Source organism: Tribolium castaneum, chromosome 1 (genome assembly GCF_031307605.1).
Source record: "Tribolium castaneum strain GA2 chromosome 1, icTriCast1.1, whole genome shotgun sequence".
Lineage (NCBI taxonomy): Eukaryota > Metazoa > Arthropoda > Insecta > Coleoptera > Tenebrionidae > Tribolium > Tribolium castaneum.
Window position 1 is genome coordinate 2,294,559 of NC_087394.1, and position 20,657 is coordinate 2,315,215.

General features: G+C 30.7%; 1 protein-coding gene across 1 annotated transcript in view; it reads left to right on the forward strand.

Moving 5' to 3' along the window:
* The window catches only part of LOC661963 (uncharacterized protein), a 95,747-nt gene that overhangs the window by 51,658 nt on the left and 23,432 nt on the right, over positions 1 to 20,657 (forward strand). Inside the window, exon 2 of the mRNA XM_008193284.3 lies at positions 9,029 to 10,250. Coding sequence (XP_008191506.1) covers positions 9,029 to 10,250 — 1,222 coding nt within the window. The remainder of the gene's footprint in view (positions 1 to 9,028; positions 10,251 to 20,657) is intronic.

Consider the following 20,657-nt stretch of genomic DNA (forward strand, 5'->3'; position numbering starts at 1 on the left):
GACGAATTTCCATACTTTGGCGCAAATTTACGCGACATTCCTGCTGCTCAAACACAAAAGAGCCATAAAATGCAAGCGAAAGCCTGATTTGCCATATTTGGCGCGTTCGGTTTGTTTTGTTCCTGCTGTGTCCATCCTGCAGGAGCCGTTTCGTGTCATTCGAAAGACTGAATTACTGCTGCACCTGTGACGGCAATAAAAGTTTTATGGGTGGAAAATTACGACCACACCATAAGATATTAATTAGAACATTATACACGCTGTTCCAGCGATTTGAAAAGTCTATTATTGACCTTTAAAAGTCAGATTTTTTTTTGCAAAAGCCAAACTTCTGTTTGTTTGAAATATTTGAAAAGTGCATTATTGAGTAATTTGAAAAAGTTTAATAGAAAACAAAGTCTAAAGTTAGTAACTATAAGGATATTTAACTTTAAAAGTTAATTTAAGCAAAAATGCATGTTATTCTTGAGCATTATGTTACTCAAAATTTTAAAATTAAGTTTTTAATGTTTTAGGGTCGCTTTATAGAAGCGTCATTAATTTAATTCGCATTTAAATGCGTGATTAACCAATCACGTGGCCACAATGAACCAATTTGATTGGTCTATTTGAGTTGTTAACTTTTAACAGCGCAGTTAACTTTAACTGAGCTTTCTACAAACCGAGCCTGAATCTTTAAAGTTAAATAACTTTTAAGTAATCACTAATCATTTAAAGACACTTAAATGTTAATGTTTTTAGAGACACCATTTAAAAAATATAGTGGTACATTTGGAATTTTTAGTTTAATTTTAACTTAGAACAAATTTCTTCATTTTTTTATCTTCTACAGTGAAAATAATATATCCTTAAAGTTTGAACTTTCTTCTTTACTTTAACTTTTTAAAGGGGTTTTAAATAAAAAAATCCGTTTTATGAAAAATTGGCTTTAATTTTAATGCCTGGATTATCTCTCTTTAATTCGTTAAAGTTGCTTTACCAAAGTTCAGTGTTTCTTATAGTTGAATTTCTTCCTTTAGCGAAGAAAAATATGTTCCGCGAAGACGAAAAATTTATAAAAAAAAGTCTGAATAAATTACGTTAAAAAATCAAAATATCTTCATTTCATAAGTATATTTTAAAACATATATTTAATGTTTTGTTAAAAGTTAACATCGCGAATAGTCCAACCAAATGACCTCAATTTGGTCACGTGATCAGATTTAATTGCGGATTAAATTAATGACGTTTCTATAAACTAAAATTTAATCATCACTTTAACTGATCACGTGACTAAATTGAAGTAATTTGATTGGCCATTCGCGTTGTTAACTTTTAACAACGTGTTAAATTTTAACGAAGCTTTCATGTGTTTTAGTAGTTGCTCTTTTAATAAACTCGTAATTTCCATTATTTTTATCTTTTTTTCTTGTCTTGTTCCCTTTGTTTTCTTATATAGCTTTCCTCTTCAGAGGTTGTTTCCAATAATTCGATCTTTCACTTGAAAAAGTTTTCTTTATTTTTGTGATTGTCAGAATTTCTTCTCTGGCTTAAGTTTTAATTTCTCTGTATTATTATAAATCACAGCAATTTGAAGAATTTTTAGACTTCATGTTTATCAAATTTTGATTTAATTTGTTCTAACAGTCGATATGTTTGCAAATTTTTGGTGAAAAAAGGTAAAAACTTTATTAAGAATATAACTGTTTTGCATTCAATAACATGTATGTTTCTAACTGTTTTAACAAAAAGATTTCGTATTTTAAAAATCTTGTTGATTTTTTCCGATTTTAGTTATTCATTTCAAGATCAAGTTCAATCAAAAATAATATAAAAAAGCTCTACCAACTTTATTCGAAACCACTTTAATTAAAGGTGACACATTTTTCTTTTTCGAAATTGAATAACTTAAAGTTGCATTAAAGGAACTTTAAATATCCTTTAGCTTAAAGAACTTTAAAGTAAATTTTATAAAACTGGGCCTTAGATTTTGTGTAATATTCCATTTAATTAAAAAAATACAACACCACTGTTAAAAGCTTCATCCAAAAATGCAATAAAATACAGGGTGTTAAATTTAGAAAAAAAAATTTGTACTGTAACTAATTTCGGAAACACCCTGTACATTTAAAAATAATTTTAGATTATGAAAGGAGTTATCATTACGGCTTTTGTAAAAAAAAACATTAATTTTTTTAACACTGAAAGGCAGTAATGGGCTTTTTTTTATTAAACACGGTGACTTCAACTCGAGATGAGGCGACGAAAGCGTTTCTATTGTTAGCTGCCAATTAATTCTTTTCACGATTACAACTCGAGAGGAAACTTGTGCACAATAAAGAGATCAATCGCTCGATAACCAAACTCGAGGCCACTCCTGCTAATAATAAAGACGTGTGTTTTGTCAAAACGTAGCATGTGTTGATGGGTGCGTCAAAAAGCGTCCGTCCGCTTGACCTCCTCAGAGAAAATAACTGAATTAGTTAACGGAAAAAGACTCGCAGAGGGAAGCCGCACTCCCTATACATACATGGACCATAGAAAGTCCGATCAGAGAAACTATAGAGATGTTATTAGGGATTGAAAAACTTTCATCGACTCGCGTGCGTTGAATGCTAATTTTTCCGCTGTTTGTGACGAAAAATCTGGCCCAAAAAAGGGCAAGGTCGAACTGTATTTGACTGGCTTGCATATAATTTTCGTTTTTTTGTGGAAGAAAAGTCAAAGGAAGGAGACAAGTCAATTTGCATACAATACGGCCTTCAGAAGTACGTTCTGAAGTGGAAAACTAACGCGATATCGTAACACGAGACGTTACGTTATGCAAGAATTGTGCGATTTTTCAGCGGAATCTATAAAGAAATGTATCCGACAGAAATATGAATGTTTTACAAAATTGCTTACGTAATAAGGCGAGATTTACACCGCTTGTGGAGAAAATACCAACGCCCATGAACTGTTGAAGTGATTTGTGACATTAAAAAAATCACAAAAAAAACCTAACCTGATCCTTGATATATTTTACTTCTTCATATGAGACGAAAGTGTTTTTAATCTTCATTGAAAGAAGAAGAAAAGATGAAACAAACAAATAAAAGAATAAACACTCAAAAAAATTAAGATAATAAATCACCCTTTTCCATTCTTCCATTTTTAAGAAATCAGAACATTTTTCACAAAAAAGAAAACAAATTTTTATTACCAATTAAAAACAACTCGTTTGGAATAAAGAAGAAATAAATAAAGAAAGAAGAAAAAATAATAACAAGATATTAAAACTATCCCCACTGTAATATATTGGGTAGCTGACTAAAACTCCCCAGACAACCCCTGGTATAAAAAAATTAATCTAAATAAAAAAACTTATTTCCTCAAAAAAGTAAATAAATAAAAAATAAACAATGGATACAATATTTAATATCTACGAAGATATAAAAATAAATGAAACATGGGTTCTTTAAGGTTTGTATTTTTAAAAATGTTTGTTAAAAAAACTGTCCTGTTTGCCAAAAATTATTATTATTTATAGAAGTTATTTAATAATTTCTATAAAGATCTAAAAATAAATAAAATACAGATTCTTTAAAGTTTGTAATTCAAAAAATGTTTAAAAAAATCGCAGCGTTTGCCAAAAATTAAGAATTATTTTATTAGAGACAAGAAAAGTATTAAAAAAACTTATTTGTCCATGAGAAAAAAAATTGATATATTCAAAAAATATATTGGATCAGTTACAATATTTAATTTAAGAAAACGAATGTTTTACAAAATTGCTTACGTAATAAGGCGAGATTTACACGCTTGTGGAGAAAATACCAACGCCCATGAACTGTTGAAGTGATTTGTGACATTAAAAAAATCACAAAAAAAACCTAACCTGATCCTTGATATATTTTACTTCTTCACATAAGACAAAAGTGTTTTTAATCTTTATTGAAAAAAGAAGAAAAGATGAAACAAACAAATAAATGAATAAACACTCAAAAAAATTAAGATAATAAATCACCCTTTTCCATTCTTCCATTTTTAAGAAATCAGAACATTTTTCACAAAAAAGAAAACAAATTTTTATTACCAATTAAAAACAACTCGTTTGGAATAAAGAAGAAATTAATAAAAAAAGAAGAAAAATAATAACAAGAAATTAAAACTATTCCCACTGTAATATATTGGGTAGCTGACTAAAACTCCCCAGACAATCCCTGGTATAAAAAAATTAACCTAAATCAAAAAACTTATTTCCTCAAAAAAAGTAAATAAATAAAAAATAAAAAATGGATACAATATTTAATTTCTACGAAGATATAAAAATAAATGTAAGATGGGTTCTTTAATTTTTAAAAGTGTTTGTTAAAAAAACTGTCCTGTTTGCCAAAAACTATTATTATTTATAGAAGTTATTAAAATTAAGAATTTCCATAAAGATCTAAAAATAAATAAAATGCAGATTCTTTAAAGTTTGTAATTCAAAAAATGTTTAAAAAAATCGCGCCGTTTGCCAAAAATTAAGAATTATTTTATTAGAGACAAGAAAAGTATTAAAAAAACTTATTTGTCCATGAGAAAAAAAATTGATAAATTCAAAAAATATATTGGATCAGTTACAATATTTAGTTTAAGAAAATGAATGTTTTACAAAATTGCTTATGTAATAAGGCGAGATTTACACGCTTGTGAAGAAAATACCAACGCCCATGAACTGTTGAAGTGATTTGTGGCATAGTTAGATTTATAGGAACGAGGGCCGAATTGTTCAAAACATTCAATATAATTAGAAAAGCGCTTTAAAAATGTTGCTGAAATCCGCTGAAAAAACCGTGATTGATCATTTCCTCATAAATGAAAACTGAAATTAATTAACACAGTTCTAGAACATGCTGAAAAAAGGCCGAAACAAATAAATTGCAAACACGGACAAACTTATAAATTCTAATTAAAGGGAATGTAATTTGCGTGATTTGTGCCTGCTCGCTTATTTATGAGACAGATCCGAGCTGTAATTATTCGAAACTTGTAATTTATGGCCATTTTTCGCCACAACTTACAATTATGAATAATTTCGGATTTTTCAGACAATTTTCAGGAAATTTATGCGTCGATGACGGTCTTTAAGATCACTATGACCCCTTATGGCGATGGCATGTCGACATGACCCCTGGTGCCCATCACTTCACAGACAATTTGTTCAGCCAGCTGTCGCAACCGTTCTTTAATTGGAAATCGAGTCGAAAGAATTATAAAAATCGTGACCGATTTGCATAATTTCACAATTAAAAAATAAGCTTCCCACGAAGTGACTGACGTCGGAAATGCATCGGAAAAGTCCCTAAACGCAGAAATTTCTAATTTATGCAAACCTTCGTCGTTCGATATTGTCAGCGACACGAGTTTCTATGCGATCAGACAATAAGGCGAAAGTGCGATTTTAACTGAAAAATTTTTTTCAGCGACAAAATTGCTGAAACGATCGTGCCGAGTTGGGGTCAGGAGATGTGACCCTCAGATGCACCTGCCCTGAAAGCTTTCTACTTAGTCTCAATTTCAGACTGCTATCGCTGTAAAGTGATCAGTGCATTTTTCTCGAAAATGTGCCTTGTTATGCAAGATGTGCAATAGAGCGGGCGAACAATCGCATTTTTTCTTGGGAATTTGTAAAAATATGGTTATGAATATACAATGAGGAACATCCTGATGTTTCATCAACGGTTATGAGTTAGGAGAGGTGTCAGTTTTTATTGTGAGAGGATGGATTGGTTAACGAATTTGTTTGTTGTTTTAAATTGTTTAAATTAATTGGAAAGCTTATATAATAAGCGAGTCAAAGGTGAAAAGAGCGTCCCAATAAATTGAATAATTATAGATTTTTGAACATTTTAGAAAATACATAAAGTTTTGTTGTTTTGTGATTTTACGCATTGTAAACGTTTAAACATGATAATAAAGTTATTCAACAAACAACTATCTTCCGTTATTTATTTTTGATAGTTAACGTTTTTTCAGTAATGTATAAAAAAATATAGCGAATACCGAAGTACACATGCATCAGAAATTGTTGATTTTATCACTTTTTGAAATTAAAATAAAGCTGATTTAACCATCTGCCTGAAAATCAACGTTTTCAGTTTCAGTTCCTCATCAACTGCTCGACATTAAAAAAATCACAAAAAAAATCTTCTTCACACGAGACGAAAGTGTTTTTAATCTTCATTGAAAGAAGGAGAAAAGATGAAACAAACAAATAAAAGAATAAACACTCAAAAAAATTAAGATAATAAATCACCCTTTTCCATTTTTCCATTTTTAAGAAATAAGAACATTTTTCACAAAAAGAAAACAAATTTTTGTTACCAATTAAAAACAACTCGTTTGGAATAAAGAAGAAATTAATAAAAAAAGAAGAAAAAATAATAACAAGAAATTAAAACTATTCCAACTGTTATATATTGGGTAGCTGACTAAAACTCCCCAGACAACCCCTGGTATAAAAAAATTAACCTTAATAAAAAAACTTATTTCCTCAAAAAAGTAAATAAATAAAAAATAAAAAATGGATACAATATTTAATTTTTACGAAGATATAAAAATAAATGAAACATGGGTTGTTTAAGGTTTGTATTTTTAAAAATGTTTGTTTAAAAAACTGCCCTGTTTGCCAAAAATTATTATTATTTATAGAAGTTATTAAAATTAATAATTTCTATAAAGATCTAAAAAGTAAATAAAATATATATTCTTTAAAGTTTGTGATTCAGAAAATATTAAAAAAAATCGCTCTGTTTGCCAAAAATTAAGAGTTATTTTATTAGAGTTAAATAGGCAAATTATTGACAAGAAAAACATTAAAAAAACTTATTTGTCCTTGAGAAGAGAAAAAAAAATACAGGATGAGTTACAATATTTGATTTCTATACAAAGATTTAAACAACAAACGAAACATAGACTTTTTAAAGTTTGCAATTAAAAAAAAATTGTTTGAAAAAAAATGTGCAAAAGTGCCTTTATGTTTGCTGTTTTTGGTTTAAACCACCCTTTTTTCTCAATAGTTGTTTTTTTAATTAAAGTTGTTTTTTTCGACTATTTTGCCAAATGATTTGCCAAATCAACCTGGAAATCGTACTCACATTAAAAAAAATTTTCATTTTTCATAAAAAAAAAATTAAAACCTAAGACTAACGATAAGAAAGACTAGAAAACATTGGGAATGAAGAAGAAATCAATAAAGAAAGAAGAAAAAATAATAACAAGAAATTGACCGTAACATACATAACTGACTAAAACTCTCCAGACAAAGTATGGTATAAAGATTAAAAGCTACCTAAATAGCGTTTAATAATCAAATTATTGAAAAGCATTGAAAATACTTATCTCCTCAAAAAATAATAAAAAAATGCATACAAAATTTAATTTTTATGAAGATTTAAAAATAAATAGAACATTGTTTTTTTAAGGTTTGCGTTAAAAAAAAAATGTGTAAAAAAAATTACTGTTTGCCAAAAATTATTATTATTTATAAAAGTTATTAAAATTAATATAAGTAAAATTAATAATTTCTATAAAGATCTAGAAAATAAATAAAATAGAGATTCTTTAAAGTTTGTAATTCAAAAAATGTTTAAAAAAATTTGTGCCGTTTGCCAAGAATTATTAGAGTTAGATAAGCAAATTATTGACAAGAAAAGCATTAAAAAATATTCGTCCTCAAAAAGACAAAAACAATAAAAAACAGATAAATTCAAAAATATGTTGGATGTGTTACAATATTTAGTTTAAGCAAATTATTCACAAAAAAACATTAAAAAAACTTATTTGTCCATGAGAAAACAAGATATATATATAAATATTCAAAAAAATACAGGATGAGTTAAAATATTTAATTTCTATAAAGATTTACACAATAAACGAAACATTGACTCTTTAAAGTTTGTAGTTTAAAAAATTTTTGTTAAAAAAAATGTGCAAAAAGTTGTTTTTTTCGACTATTTTGCCAAATCAACCTGGAAATTGTACTCACATTAAAAAAACTTTCACTTTTATTAAAAAAAATTGAAAATGTAAGGCTAAAGATTAGAAAACTTCAAAAAGAAAATAAAATCAAGAATCCCGCATAATTTTGGTTATGACAGTTGTCGATCACCAAAATTCTTCCATTTTAAGGAAAACACAACAATTTTTCAAAAAAAAAGTAAATGAGTAAGAAAAATCAATTAAAACAAAACTCATTCAGAATTATGAGAAATCAATAAAGGAAAAAATAATAATCATATTTAATTTGTCTTATTTTAAGAAAATCCATTTTATAAAATAATGGTTTTATAATTCTATGCCAAAACGTTCATAAATGTAACAATTAAAAAAAAGACGTTAAAAAAATTAATAAAAATAGATGACCAAATTTTACTAAATAACCCTTTTAAATTGTATTTTAGTTAGATATAAACCAATTATTTATTAACACAACTTTCAAAAAAGCAACCAAAAGGACCAAAAAACTAATCACACTTACACCTTTTATTTAAATAAAGATTTGTTCAATGTTCTTAAATCATTTAACTGTAATTTGGTATTTGTTACCACGTTTTTATTACAAAAATTCAAACAATGTAGGAACAAGTATTTTGCTATTTATCTATTATTATAAAGGAGAAATACTTCCTTTTACGTTTTGCATAACTTATTTCCGCCTCTTGGCTTTTGCTTTCTCCTCGAAAAAAATAGTTTTCCAGAGATTATTTTAGCAAAAATTTCGGTCCAACCTTCACGATTTCGGCGTCCCAATTTATCGAGTAGCGCGCAATAAATAACTGTAATAACCCGGCAAACATCTACAATTTACGAAATTACTCGGTGCATAAATCGGCCAAAATTACAAGTCACTTAGTGCATTACATCCGTCAAAGTGTCCAATAATTCAGAAACTCTCTAAAAATCTCGTTTCCTCACTCTTTCTTGCCGATAAAATACATAATAACCTGCTTAGACGTGTAATAACAACAAATTACACGCTCCGCTGGTGTTACCAGGACTATCATTAGCGTTTTTTTCTTTCCAGAGAGCAATACCTCTTCAACGTATTCGAAGCCATAATCTCAACCCTCGAATCCAAACTCCAGCGGATCGAAAACTTGGACAAAGCCGTCGAGCATTTGATGCGAAGGGTGGAAGGTTTGGACAATCGTGTTAACAACAACATTGACAAAACTGAATCAGTGATCGCAAAACTGTCGCTCCTTGACTCCAAACTGTTCAATTTCGATTCGAAAAAACCAGATGGGTCAAATGATGGCAACGTGGGTCGACGATTGGTCGCCCTTGACCAGAAAGTGAGTGACATTGACAATAAACTGAACGTTTTGAAGAGCCAGCTCGACAACAACTTGCTCCAAGGCGAAGACATCAATGCTGAAGCAAGCGAGAAGAAACCAGTGAGCATGAACGTGGTGGAAATCACCAAGGCGTTGAACACGGAAGTGATAAACCACGTGACCAAAGAGTTGGGCCAATTGAGGGAAGCCACGGGAAGTGTTGACCGGAAACTGCAATTTCATATCACTTTAGTCTCGGAGAATTTGGGCAAAGTGTTGACTATGATGACTGATATTCACCACGCCATAGTTGATGATATTACAAGTCATTATAATAGAACCACAACTCCGGCCCCGGAACCCAAAAACAACAAAATCGACGCTTTGGTGCAACAAATCCGCCCGATTATCTCCGTGTCGGAGAAAATGGACGAGGTTTGGGACGTTGTTGTTGGGACTAAATCGTCGGTTGACGATTTGGTGCCGAAATCTGACGAACTGCTGACGCAGACGCAGCGACAGGAGCGAGCGATCGGCGAAATCCACAACGATTTGAGGACTAAGACCAATAAAATTATCGCGAATTTGGATAAGGTTGAGAAGAGGTTGAAGAAGCAGGAGGATGATGTGGCCACGTTGGCCCAGAGACCTGTCCCAGCTGAGTTGTTATTGGATCCGACTATTGATCGTTTGGTTGAGTATGATCCCAGTCGGTATGTTGATGAGTATTCAACTGATACGACTCTTCCGGCGACTTTCACCACTTTGCCGCCCCCGACTACCGCCACTCAAGCGTCAACGTTGAATCAGAGTAGTACAACTCCGGTGAGTTCTTCAACTCAGGCCACAACAGAGAAAAGGGCGGAGAAGAGGAAAAGTGGCTTGATTTTCCCGAGTGTGAAAAATAAGCCTTCGCCGGCGAATACCACGTTTGCGACCGAAGTTTTGGCCAATGTCAAGGATGTTAAGGTAATTATTTAAGAAATTATTTAAGAGTTTAATTTTTAATTACTACCACCATCACCCTATCCTATGATTAATTTTATTGTCAGAAATGTGTTCTTCAAAATATTTAGAGTTCTGTATTTTGCGTCTCTAAAATTAGTAGAACATCTAAACAGTATGGTTGTAGCGGCACTATAATGTCTTGTAACTGTAAGGTAAGTAAATAGTCTTTTATCACCATACGAAAGTTTGTCCGTCACTTTTGAATCGCCCTATACAGGGTGATTCATTAATATTGCACCTGCACTGTCAAAAATTTCGAAATAAATTAAATGGCACTACAAAGTGTACGTCCTAAAATTATTTTGCCCTATACAGGATGTTTTACTTTTACAGTGCTTCCTTTAACATAATTTTTTTAAATAGTATCCCCTGTATATTTGTACACATTTAAATGTGCACTTTTTAGACTTTATAAATCAGTTTAGTTTTTGCAATTTGCTTTAACCATTCAGAAGTTATTTAATTTTTTCTACAATTTTGTGCGTCTGCAGGCGCATAATTAAAAAATCGCAGTGGGCTTGGTTTTCAAGATATTGACTTGGAATTTTGTCTGGGTGTAAACAACTGTCGAGGGTATCTTTCGGGACAAGACTGTCCATTTGCATTGTGGCATTATCATGCTGTAACACATTTATTTTGGTAAACTTTGAAGGACCGTAACTTAATTTTTTCAAATAGCACTCTGTATATTTTATTACTGCGTATTATTCAGCATGTCATTTTACATCTTTTTCACTTCTTAATTTTTTTTCCAAAAGTTGATAGTTTCTGAAAAATGCACATAAAACATCTTTGGTACCAACGTAGTGTGCCATGTAAAACAATAAATTCTAACATAACAACGTTTTTTGTACGTGGCGTTTTGATTTTGTTGTAAAAATGAATTTTTTATGTAAAATGCATACATATCTCATCGAGATATAAACTTTAATACTGATAAGAGATCATTAAAAAAAATGAAAAAAAAACGACGGCACTACTACAAAAAATATGCAACAAAGAATTAAATAAGTTTTTTTGTATTAGAAGCGGTGGATTTTTAAAAAGAATTGACCAATGTATTACTTTATTGATTAAGAAAGCCGTCATTTTAAATAGTTTTGTAATTGTTGATTTTTTATACCTCAATTTTTTACTTTTTTTATTCTCCTTGTAAATTTCTGTCATTTTTATTTAATAATTTCTTATCAAAATTTTATTAAAACTGATCTTAATGAGGCATTTTACGCTAAAAATTCATTTTCACAATAAAATCAAGTCATGTTGTATTATAAATGCCATTATGACATTAGTAGGTCAAAATGTATTGTTTTTCATAGCACGCTACATTAGTATTCTAGAGATTGTGTGCATTTTTCAGAAAAATTGAATTATGTCCTTAACTATCAACTTTTGGAAAAAAACTAAAAAGGTAAAAAAGATGTAAAATAAGACGCTAAATAATAATTAGTAATAAAATACAGGGAGTGCTACTTAAAAAAATCATGTTATGGTCCTTCAAAATTTACCAAAATGAATGTGTCATGTTCGATTGCACCTGCACTGTCAAAAATTTCAAAATAAATTAAATAGCACTGCAAATGGGAAGTCAAAGTGCACGCTGTAAAATAATTTTGCACTATACAGGGTGTTTCATTTTTAGAGAGCAGCCTTTAACATAGTTTTTTTAAATAACACCCCCTGTATATTTGTACATGTTTAAATGTCCACTTCTTGGGCTTTATAAATCAGTTTAGTTTTTGCAATTTACTTTAACCATTCAGAAGTTATTTAATTTTTTCTACAATTTTGTGCGTCTGCAGGCGCATAATTAAAAAATCGCAGTGGGCTTGGTTTTCAAGATATTGACTTGGGATTTTGTCTGTGTGTAAAAAACTGTCGGGGGTATTTTTCGGCGACAAGACTGTCCATTTGCATTGTGGCATTACCTTGCTGTAACACATTTATTTTAGTAAACTTTGAAGGACCATAACTTAATTTTTTCAAAAATCACTCTCTATATTTTATTACTGAGCCTTATTCAGCATCTCATTCTACATCTTTTTCAACTCTTAAATTTTTTTCCAAAAGTTGATAGTTTCGGAGATAACTCGGTTTTTTTGAAAAATGGACATAAAATATCTTGGATACCAACGTAGTGTGCCATGTAAAACAATAAATTCTGACATAACAATGTCAGACTGACGTTTTTTGTATGTGAAGTTTTGATTTTGTTGTGAAAATGAATTTTTCATCGAAATATAAAATTTAATTTTGATAAGAAATCACTAAATAAAAATGAAAAAAAACGACGTCACTACTACAGAAAATATGCAAGAGAGAATTAAAAAAGTTTTTTGTAGATCATGCCACATTAGAAGCAGTGAATTTAAAAAAAAATTGACCAATGTATTACTTTATTGATTAAGAAAGCCGTCATTTTAAACAGTTTTGTAATTGTTGATTTCTTATATCTCATTTTTTTATTTTTTATTTCTTCTTGTAAATTTCTGTCACTTTTATTTAATAATTTCTTATCAAAATTTTACTAAAATTGATCTCGATGAGGTATTTTACGCGAAAAATTCATTTTCACAATAAAATCAAGTCATGACAACTATAAATGGCATTATGACATTAGTATGTCAAAATATATTGTTTTTCATAGCACGCTACATTAATATCCTAGAGATTGTGTGTGTATTTTTCAGAAAAATCTAATTATCTCCTAAACTATCATTTTTTGGTAAAAACTAAAGAGGTAAAAAAATGTAAAATGAGACGCTAAATAATAATTAGTAATAAAATGCAAAAGGTGCTATTTAAAAAAATCAAGTTATGGTCCTTCAAAGTTTACCAAAATTAATATGTCACAGCAAGGTGACGCTACAATGCAAATGTACGGTCTTGCCACCAAAAGATACCTCAGACATTTGTTTACCTTCGAACAAAGTCCCAACATGATATCCCAAAAACCAAAGGCACTGCGATTTTTTAATAATGTGCCTGCAGACGCACTAAATTGTAGAAAAAATTAAATAACTTCTGAACGGTTAAAGTAAATTGCAAAAACTAAACTGATTTATAAAGCCTAAAATAGTGCAAATTTAATATGTACAAATATACAGAGGGTCCCATTTAAAAAAACTATGTTAAAGCCTGCACTGTAAAAATGAAACATCCTGTATAGGGCAAAATAATTTTAGAACGTACACTTTGTAGAGCCATTTGATTTGACAGTGTAGGACCAATCAAGCACACCCTTATCAATGACTCACCCTGTATATTAACAATAGATTAATTTATTCCTCGACACTGTCAAAATTTCCGGTTTTTCTCCTCTGTGAAGCAGTTTTGACAACAGTTTGGTTTTTTCTATACGAAACGTCAGATTATTTTTAACAGATTTAAAGCAATTTTAAGCCTTGTTAATTATTTTTTAATTCAAAAATGAGGTAAACCACTCGAAAATTTATTATTTATTTAGCTTAGGCTAGGTATTAAGCTTATCTTGGTACGAAAATAAAATACAAGAGAAATAAGATAATTATAATAATAGTACTTGAATAGGAGAAGAAAAAATATAATAAACAAAAAATGCAAATATAACAAATAAAAAACGGGATAAAAGTAAAAAAGATTGAAAAAACAAATTACGCAATTGTGCAGATCTTTCAAAGTAATTTCATTTTCTAGACCATATTCTTTAAAATATGAGTAATTACTCGTTTTTCTGTCGTTTGAGGTAGAGGAATCTTACTCAAAACTAGAAGTAGCTAGTACACGATTTCCAAGAAAATGTATTTGAATCTGGGATGGAAACTGCCATCCGATCAATCGCTTTCATCTCGCCTTTAAATAAATGCGCTTAAATTAAACAAAGGCACCGCCGCGGCCAATAATGGAGCCTCAAAGAGGTAAATTAGTTGCATTCACTGCTTGTCGGTAATTGGGGTCTTAATTCGGGGAAAGTTGCATCAAAGAACTGAGGACTGTACTGGATGGACACAATTAAGCCATTGATTTAATCTCGGCTTTTCCAATTTTTCCAGCGACCTCACGCAATTATCTAGAGTGTGCCTCTGTCGTGACCCAGACGAACGCACGCATCACTAATTCCGTCACGATTTGGCTGCCGTTTCAGACGGCGTCAGATTTAATTAAAATCGGCGCATAATTCATCAGATTAATTTCGATTGCGGTAGAAAAGACATGTTTAAAAAGCGGTTGGAAGCGCGCACGTTCCTAAAAAGGACCAGCAAGGAGCGGGTGGCCTAACCGGTCCTTAGCAGGAAGTGAAAATGTCGACAGTAGATGACAAGATCGGGAATGGGAAAAAATATACCGGGTTCGTCAAGTTTTACACTCAGGCACTTTTCACCTCTTTGTGATTTATCTAGAATTCTAAAAAAAATCGTATGTGGTTTTATTGTATAGAAGAACGATTTGACCAATTTTTAAAATGATTACTTGTATGGTGTGTTTTTTCACTTTCGCTTAGTTAACTATAGTCTAATATCAACGATCTTTGGTCCATAGGTAGTGCATCGAAGTGCCGAATTAAATTTTTGAGAAAATGTGTAGTTGATTTTTTGAAACTGTGGTACTATACGAAGCTTTTATACCTTCTGGTCAATTAGTTGCTAAAAACTCTACCCAAGTACTCGTACCGCGATTCCGGCTTTAAAAACGACATAAATTGCTGCAAAGAGCCAGGAATTGCTTTATGCTTTCAAAAAAGTACGATTTAAGCACAAATTTTGTTGAAATCAGTTTTGAACGATTTTTTTCTCAAAAGTTGTTGTAGAAAACCTGAGATTGCTTAATTTTGACGTCGAAAACGACGCATTAAGCACAGTTTTGTCGAAATCAGTTGATTTTGGATGATTCTTGCCCAAAAATTGTAAAAATTTGACATAGAAAATCTGAAATTGCTGTCTTCTGGCCATGAAAACGGAGAGTTAAAAACACTTGATTTCGAACAACTTCTGCTTAAAACAGCAAAAGAGCAAAACAAATTTTGGACGATTCTTGCAGCTTTTGTAACAAAAATGTTCGTAGGTAAATAAAAAATGTGTATAATAACAATAACCATGATTTTATGTTGAAACAAGTAAGCAAAAAAATATACTGAGGAAAAAGGAAAAAATTAAAAACTGAATACGATGTTTTTTTAAACTGTGGTTTTACGAAGCTTTGATAACTTCTGGCCAATTAGTTGCTAAAAACCCTACCCAAGTGCTCGTGTTACGATTCCGGCTTTACAAACGACAAAAAGGCAGGAATTGCTTTAAACTGTTTAAGAATTACGATTTAAGCACAAATTTAGTTGAAATCAGTTAACTTTGAACAATTTTTTGCTCAAAAATTATAGTAGAAAACCTGAGATTGCTTCATTCTGACGTCGAAAACGATGCTTTAAGCGCAGTTTTGTTGAAATCAGTTGATTTTGGATGATTCTTGCCCAAAAATTGCAAAAATTTGTCATAGAAAACCTGAAATTGCTGTCTTCTGGCCAGGAAAACGGCGAATTAAAAACTCTTGGTTTCGGACAACTTCTTGCTTAAAAAAGCAAAAGAGCAAAACAAATTTTGGACGATTCTAGCAGCTTTTTAGCAGAAATGTTCGTAGGTAAACGAAAAATGTGTAAAGTAACTATGATTTCATGTTGAAATAAGTAAGTAAAAAAATATACTGAGAAAAAAAAGAAAATAATGTGATAATTAAAGACTGGACACGTTGATTTTTTAACTGTGGTTCTATGAAGCTTTGATAACTTCTGGCCAATTAGTTGCTAAAAACCCTACCCAAGAACTCGTACCACTACAACAAATATTTAATTACGCCAATCTGCAGTATCTATTTAGTTAGAAAATGGCACACGCGTCATAAACACCGAATAGAATTTTGTCTAGTGTGCATATTTACTCTCAGTTTACAATTATTTACACTGGTTCTGACAAGTAATACGGTTTTAAAAGGGTCTAATGGTTCTAGTTTGCCAAAGGTGATAAAACCGGAGTCTTGCATCTTCATTGCAAGTGCGTGCCAAGCTTTCCTGCCTTTATTTTACACAATTAAAAGTCGCAACAATTAGTTACAAAAAATAATCGGAAATATGTAAATGACTCGATGGGTTTTATCGTTGCATTTTGACTATTGGCTGAAAGTCGTTTAAGTACTGCTGAAGTGGCAAATTACTATTTTTTTGTAATGGTTGACAATTTCTTGGTTCACATTTTATGTAAAAAACAGCTAATGTAATTTTTTGGTCAAATGGTTTTTTTCTTTTTTATTGGACAAATAAATCAATAGAAAAAAGTATATTTTTTTCCTAGCGAGATTGGATATCAGTGCAGTGGAATATATTTATTTCATTTTTTTTTCTCTCTTCTACGAGGTGTAAAGTGCCTGAGTGTAAAACTTGACGAACCCGGTACAAAGGACGGTATAAAATAAAGTCCCTATACTGCTTTTTAGGCAAATTCACAAACAAGATTGGAGACAGAATTTCCACTTTATAAAGTTTTTTTGGGAGTTGCTAGGAGTGTAACTAATAATATAGTACAATGTGTTTTTAAATGATTCTCATCTAGTTAACTTGGTTAAATTGGTTTATATGGAAAAAAAAATTGTGCCGCTTAAATATGCAAAAAATTCATTTGCATTCAATTATCTCCTTAACTATCAACTTTTGGAAAAAAACTAAAGAGGTAGAAAAGATGTAAAATGAAACGCTAAATAATAATTAGTAATAAAATGCAAAAGGTGCTATTTAAAAAAATCAAGTTATGGTCCTTCAAAGTTTACCAAAATAAATGTGTCACAGCAAGTTGCTGCTACAATACAAATGTATGGTCTTGTCACCGAAAGATACCTCAGACGTTTGTTTACGTACGGACAAAGTCCCAACTTGATATCCCAAAAACCAAGGGCACTGCGATTTTTTAATAATGTGCCTGCAGACGCACTAAATTGTAGAAAAAATGAAATAACTCCAGAACGGTTAAAGTAAATTGCAAAAACTAAACTGATTTATAAAGCGTAAAAAAGCACAAATTTAGGATGTACGAAAATATAAAGGGTGCCAAAAAAAAAGCTGCACTGTAAAAATGAAACACCCTGTCTAGAGTAAAATAATTTTAGGACGTGCACTTTGATTTCCCATTTGCAGTGCCATTTGATTTATATATAAATGAGTCACCCTGTATAATATGTTCGATTTGAAAAATCAATCTTCACGCTTGAAATATTCGAAAACATTGTCTTCTGTACCAAAAATTAATGTTTTTTTTAACGAAATTTGGTGTCAAATTAAAAAAAAAGTGCAAAAAAATGCTTTTTTTAAATAATTTGCTGACTGAGCTGAGTTGTGCAAAATATCTGCGTTTTAAGCGAATTCATCTTGATTTAATTAAAAAATTATGTAAAAGTATCTGTTAAAATCACCACTTTTAAAGCTGAAAATCCCGAAGTGGTTGAATCCCGAGTCAGTTTGGACTATTTTTTTTATAAAAAAAAGTAGAAATAACTAAAATATGACGAAAACACAAGTAAAAGAAGTGAAAAAAAATCTATTTTCTGGACAGTAGCAATACAAGATATTGTCTAACTTGTATCTTTTACAATATTTCTAAAAAGAATCAAGAAAAAAATACTAACTAAATATTAACTGGAATACAATTTATAACTTAGACTTATAACTTATAACTTATAACTTGTCAGGTCAGGTCAGGTCAGGTCATTTGTCAGAAATGCATAGCCACCTCTAACTTTTTTTTCAAATGTAATGGTATGTCAAGTGACAATTCGTATGAAAGCCCTTTTCGCGAGCAATACAACGCACTATTTGTTTTCTGAATTTTTTTCAAAGCCTTCGTGATCAAAAAATAACAACCAATTTGATAAGTTGAACATTATATAATGCAACAATTGTTCAAAATGGACACCGTTCCTCTCCTGGGAAATAACATAACGATAGTAGCATGAATTTCTAACATTTTGCAACACTTGTAGTGTGATTTGCCTAATTTCAACTTATAAAAATTGGTTTTAATTTTTTTATCGCCTAGGATTTGAAAATATTCAGGAAACAAAGAGTGCGTTGTATTCCTTGCAAAGTGCTCTTTGACATGAGGTGACACTTGACAAACAGTTACATTTGAAAAAAAAATGGAGGTGGCTGTGCAGTTTTGACAGCAGATAAACAAAAACTATAGCCACCAAATGATGGGCAAGAAAAAACGAAAAGCGATCTGTTTCTGAAACTTTTACAAATGAATGAATTTTATAAAAATTGCACACTGTGTATTTCGAAGTTGGACTTATAGAGAATTCAGACCTAATTTGGCAAATTTTGTCGCTTATTCTCAAAATCTGTCAATTTTTTATAAGTCTAATAAAATATTGTACTATACCATAGCAAATAAAATTTTGTATTGAACTATAAAAATTTTCAAAAAAATTTTTTTTAAAGGACATTATGTATATGTCTTCGTATTCATATAATTTTTCCTTCAACTTCCTCATTGCTTGGCCTATTAAAAACCCAATAACCGATATTCGATAAATCACGCTTTTAATTTTCGATCGCGTCCACTTATCTCGCAAAAAGCCAACCAGTCCTCTCTCGAAAGTAAACTCAATCGATCGCAATGTATCTTTTAATTAAAGCACGTATTTTTGCGTTTTGACTTTCACGTCAGCGCGAGAAATTTATTTGGAATTGCGCAACTGAGGACCAATTCTAACACCTAATTACTGGAAATTTGCGCCTTTCTGGCAAACCCACACGTGTGTGACCTTTCTTACGTGTTGTAAAAGAAATTGATAATTAGTGTCTCCCATAAATCATCGAGCGAAATTGATCGGAAATCGACATTTAACTTTCGGCAAGAATCGCCATAAATTTCGCTTTGTTATTAGGATTATTTTAAGGTGCGATAAATCTCGCCATGAATGGTGTAAATAAATAAATAAATAAGCTGGATGGTGTAGGCGTCAAACACCGAGCGTGACAGTAATTGATTTCAAAAATTGAATTAATTAAGTAAACGAAAATCTCTCAAACTGATCACAACTTGTAATTATAGAAACAAGTTAATTTAATTGTGATTGATTCAGTCGCTACACTTGTAGTAGAACTGGTTATAAATGAAAGTTAATTAGTAAATCGATGTGTTAGGCACTGGCTTCACTTAATTAGAATTATAAGCAGTTTTTTCGAATGATGTGTACGTTTTTTCAAATTTTGCAGCAAAACATTCGTCTAGACTTCACACTGACATAATAACTTTCTTACTTCTGGCCTACATCTCGACCAGTTGCTAGATTTAGATTTACAGCCAATCAAATAATTATGTCTGCGTTTTTATATAATTAAAACCGTTGGAAATGTTCAGTTGACAAATGTAGCTCTGGACGTGACAGCTCCGACGCTACTTAAGAAATTTAATAAATTATTGGACCTGTTTCGCCTAGTTTACCCGTGTTATGTCACATATTAATAATAATTATCTCATATTTTTATAAGTCGTGAAAAACTCTCGTTTGTGAATCGAGTTCAAGCGGAAACATTTCGCAACTTTTCGACCAATGTTTTGATAAATCAGACCAATAAATTCCGAATATGCATGCATCAAAGTCAACGGTTTTGGGCAAAATCGATTTAGTTGAGCATTTCTCCGACTCGTACATAAATTGTTTGTTTATTTTTCGTTCAGGTGCGCTTTTATTGGACTGTCATCGTAAATTTGTTTAAATCCTTTGATTCTTAATCAAGAAATCAGGCAAAATAAAGTCAAAAAAAATAACACAAAAGCATATTTTAATGCCTTTAGATAGTTGTTTGATCAAGTTTTTGTACAAAAGACTTTATTTATTTCAGCCAACTGAAAATGATTTAGCTCGTTTGTGAGTCAGAAACAAATCGGAAACACTTTTTGTTTTTTTTAATATTTTCAACGCTCAAGTGATAAAAAAATAATTAAAGCAGTGTGGAATTATTGACAAAAATAAAATTTGTAACTTGGATATAAGCGATTTTTGTAAAAAAATCCTGAAACAGGTCGATTTTTATTTTTTTTGCACATTATTTTGTGGATGCGGTTTTTGTTATATGTTTTTAAAAATGCACAGCCACCTCTAACTTTTTTTTTCAAATGTAACTGTATGTCAAGTGTCACCTCATGTCAAAGAACACTTTGCAAGAAATACAACGCACTCTTTGTTTCCTGAATATTTTCAAAGCCTACGCGATAAAAAAATTACAACCTATTTTTATAAGTTGAAATTAGGCAAATCACAATAGAAATGTTGCAAAATGCTAGAAATTCATGCTATTATCGTTATATTATTTCCCAGGAAAGGAACGGTGCCCATTTCGACATA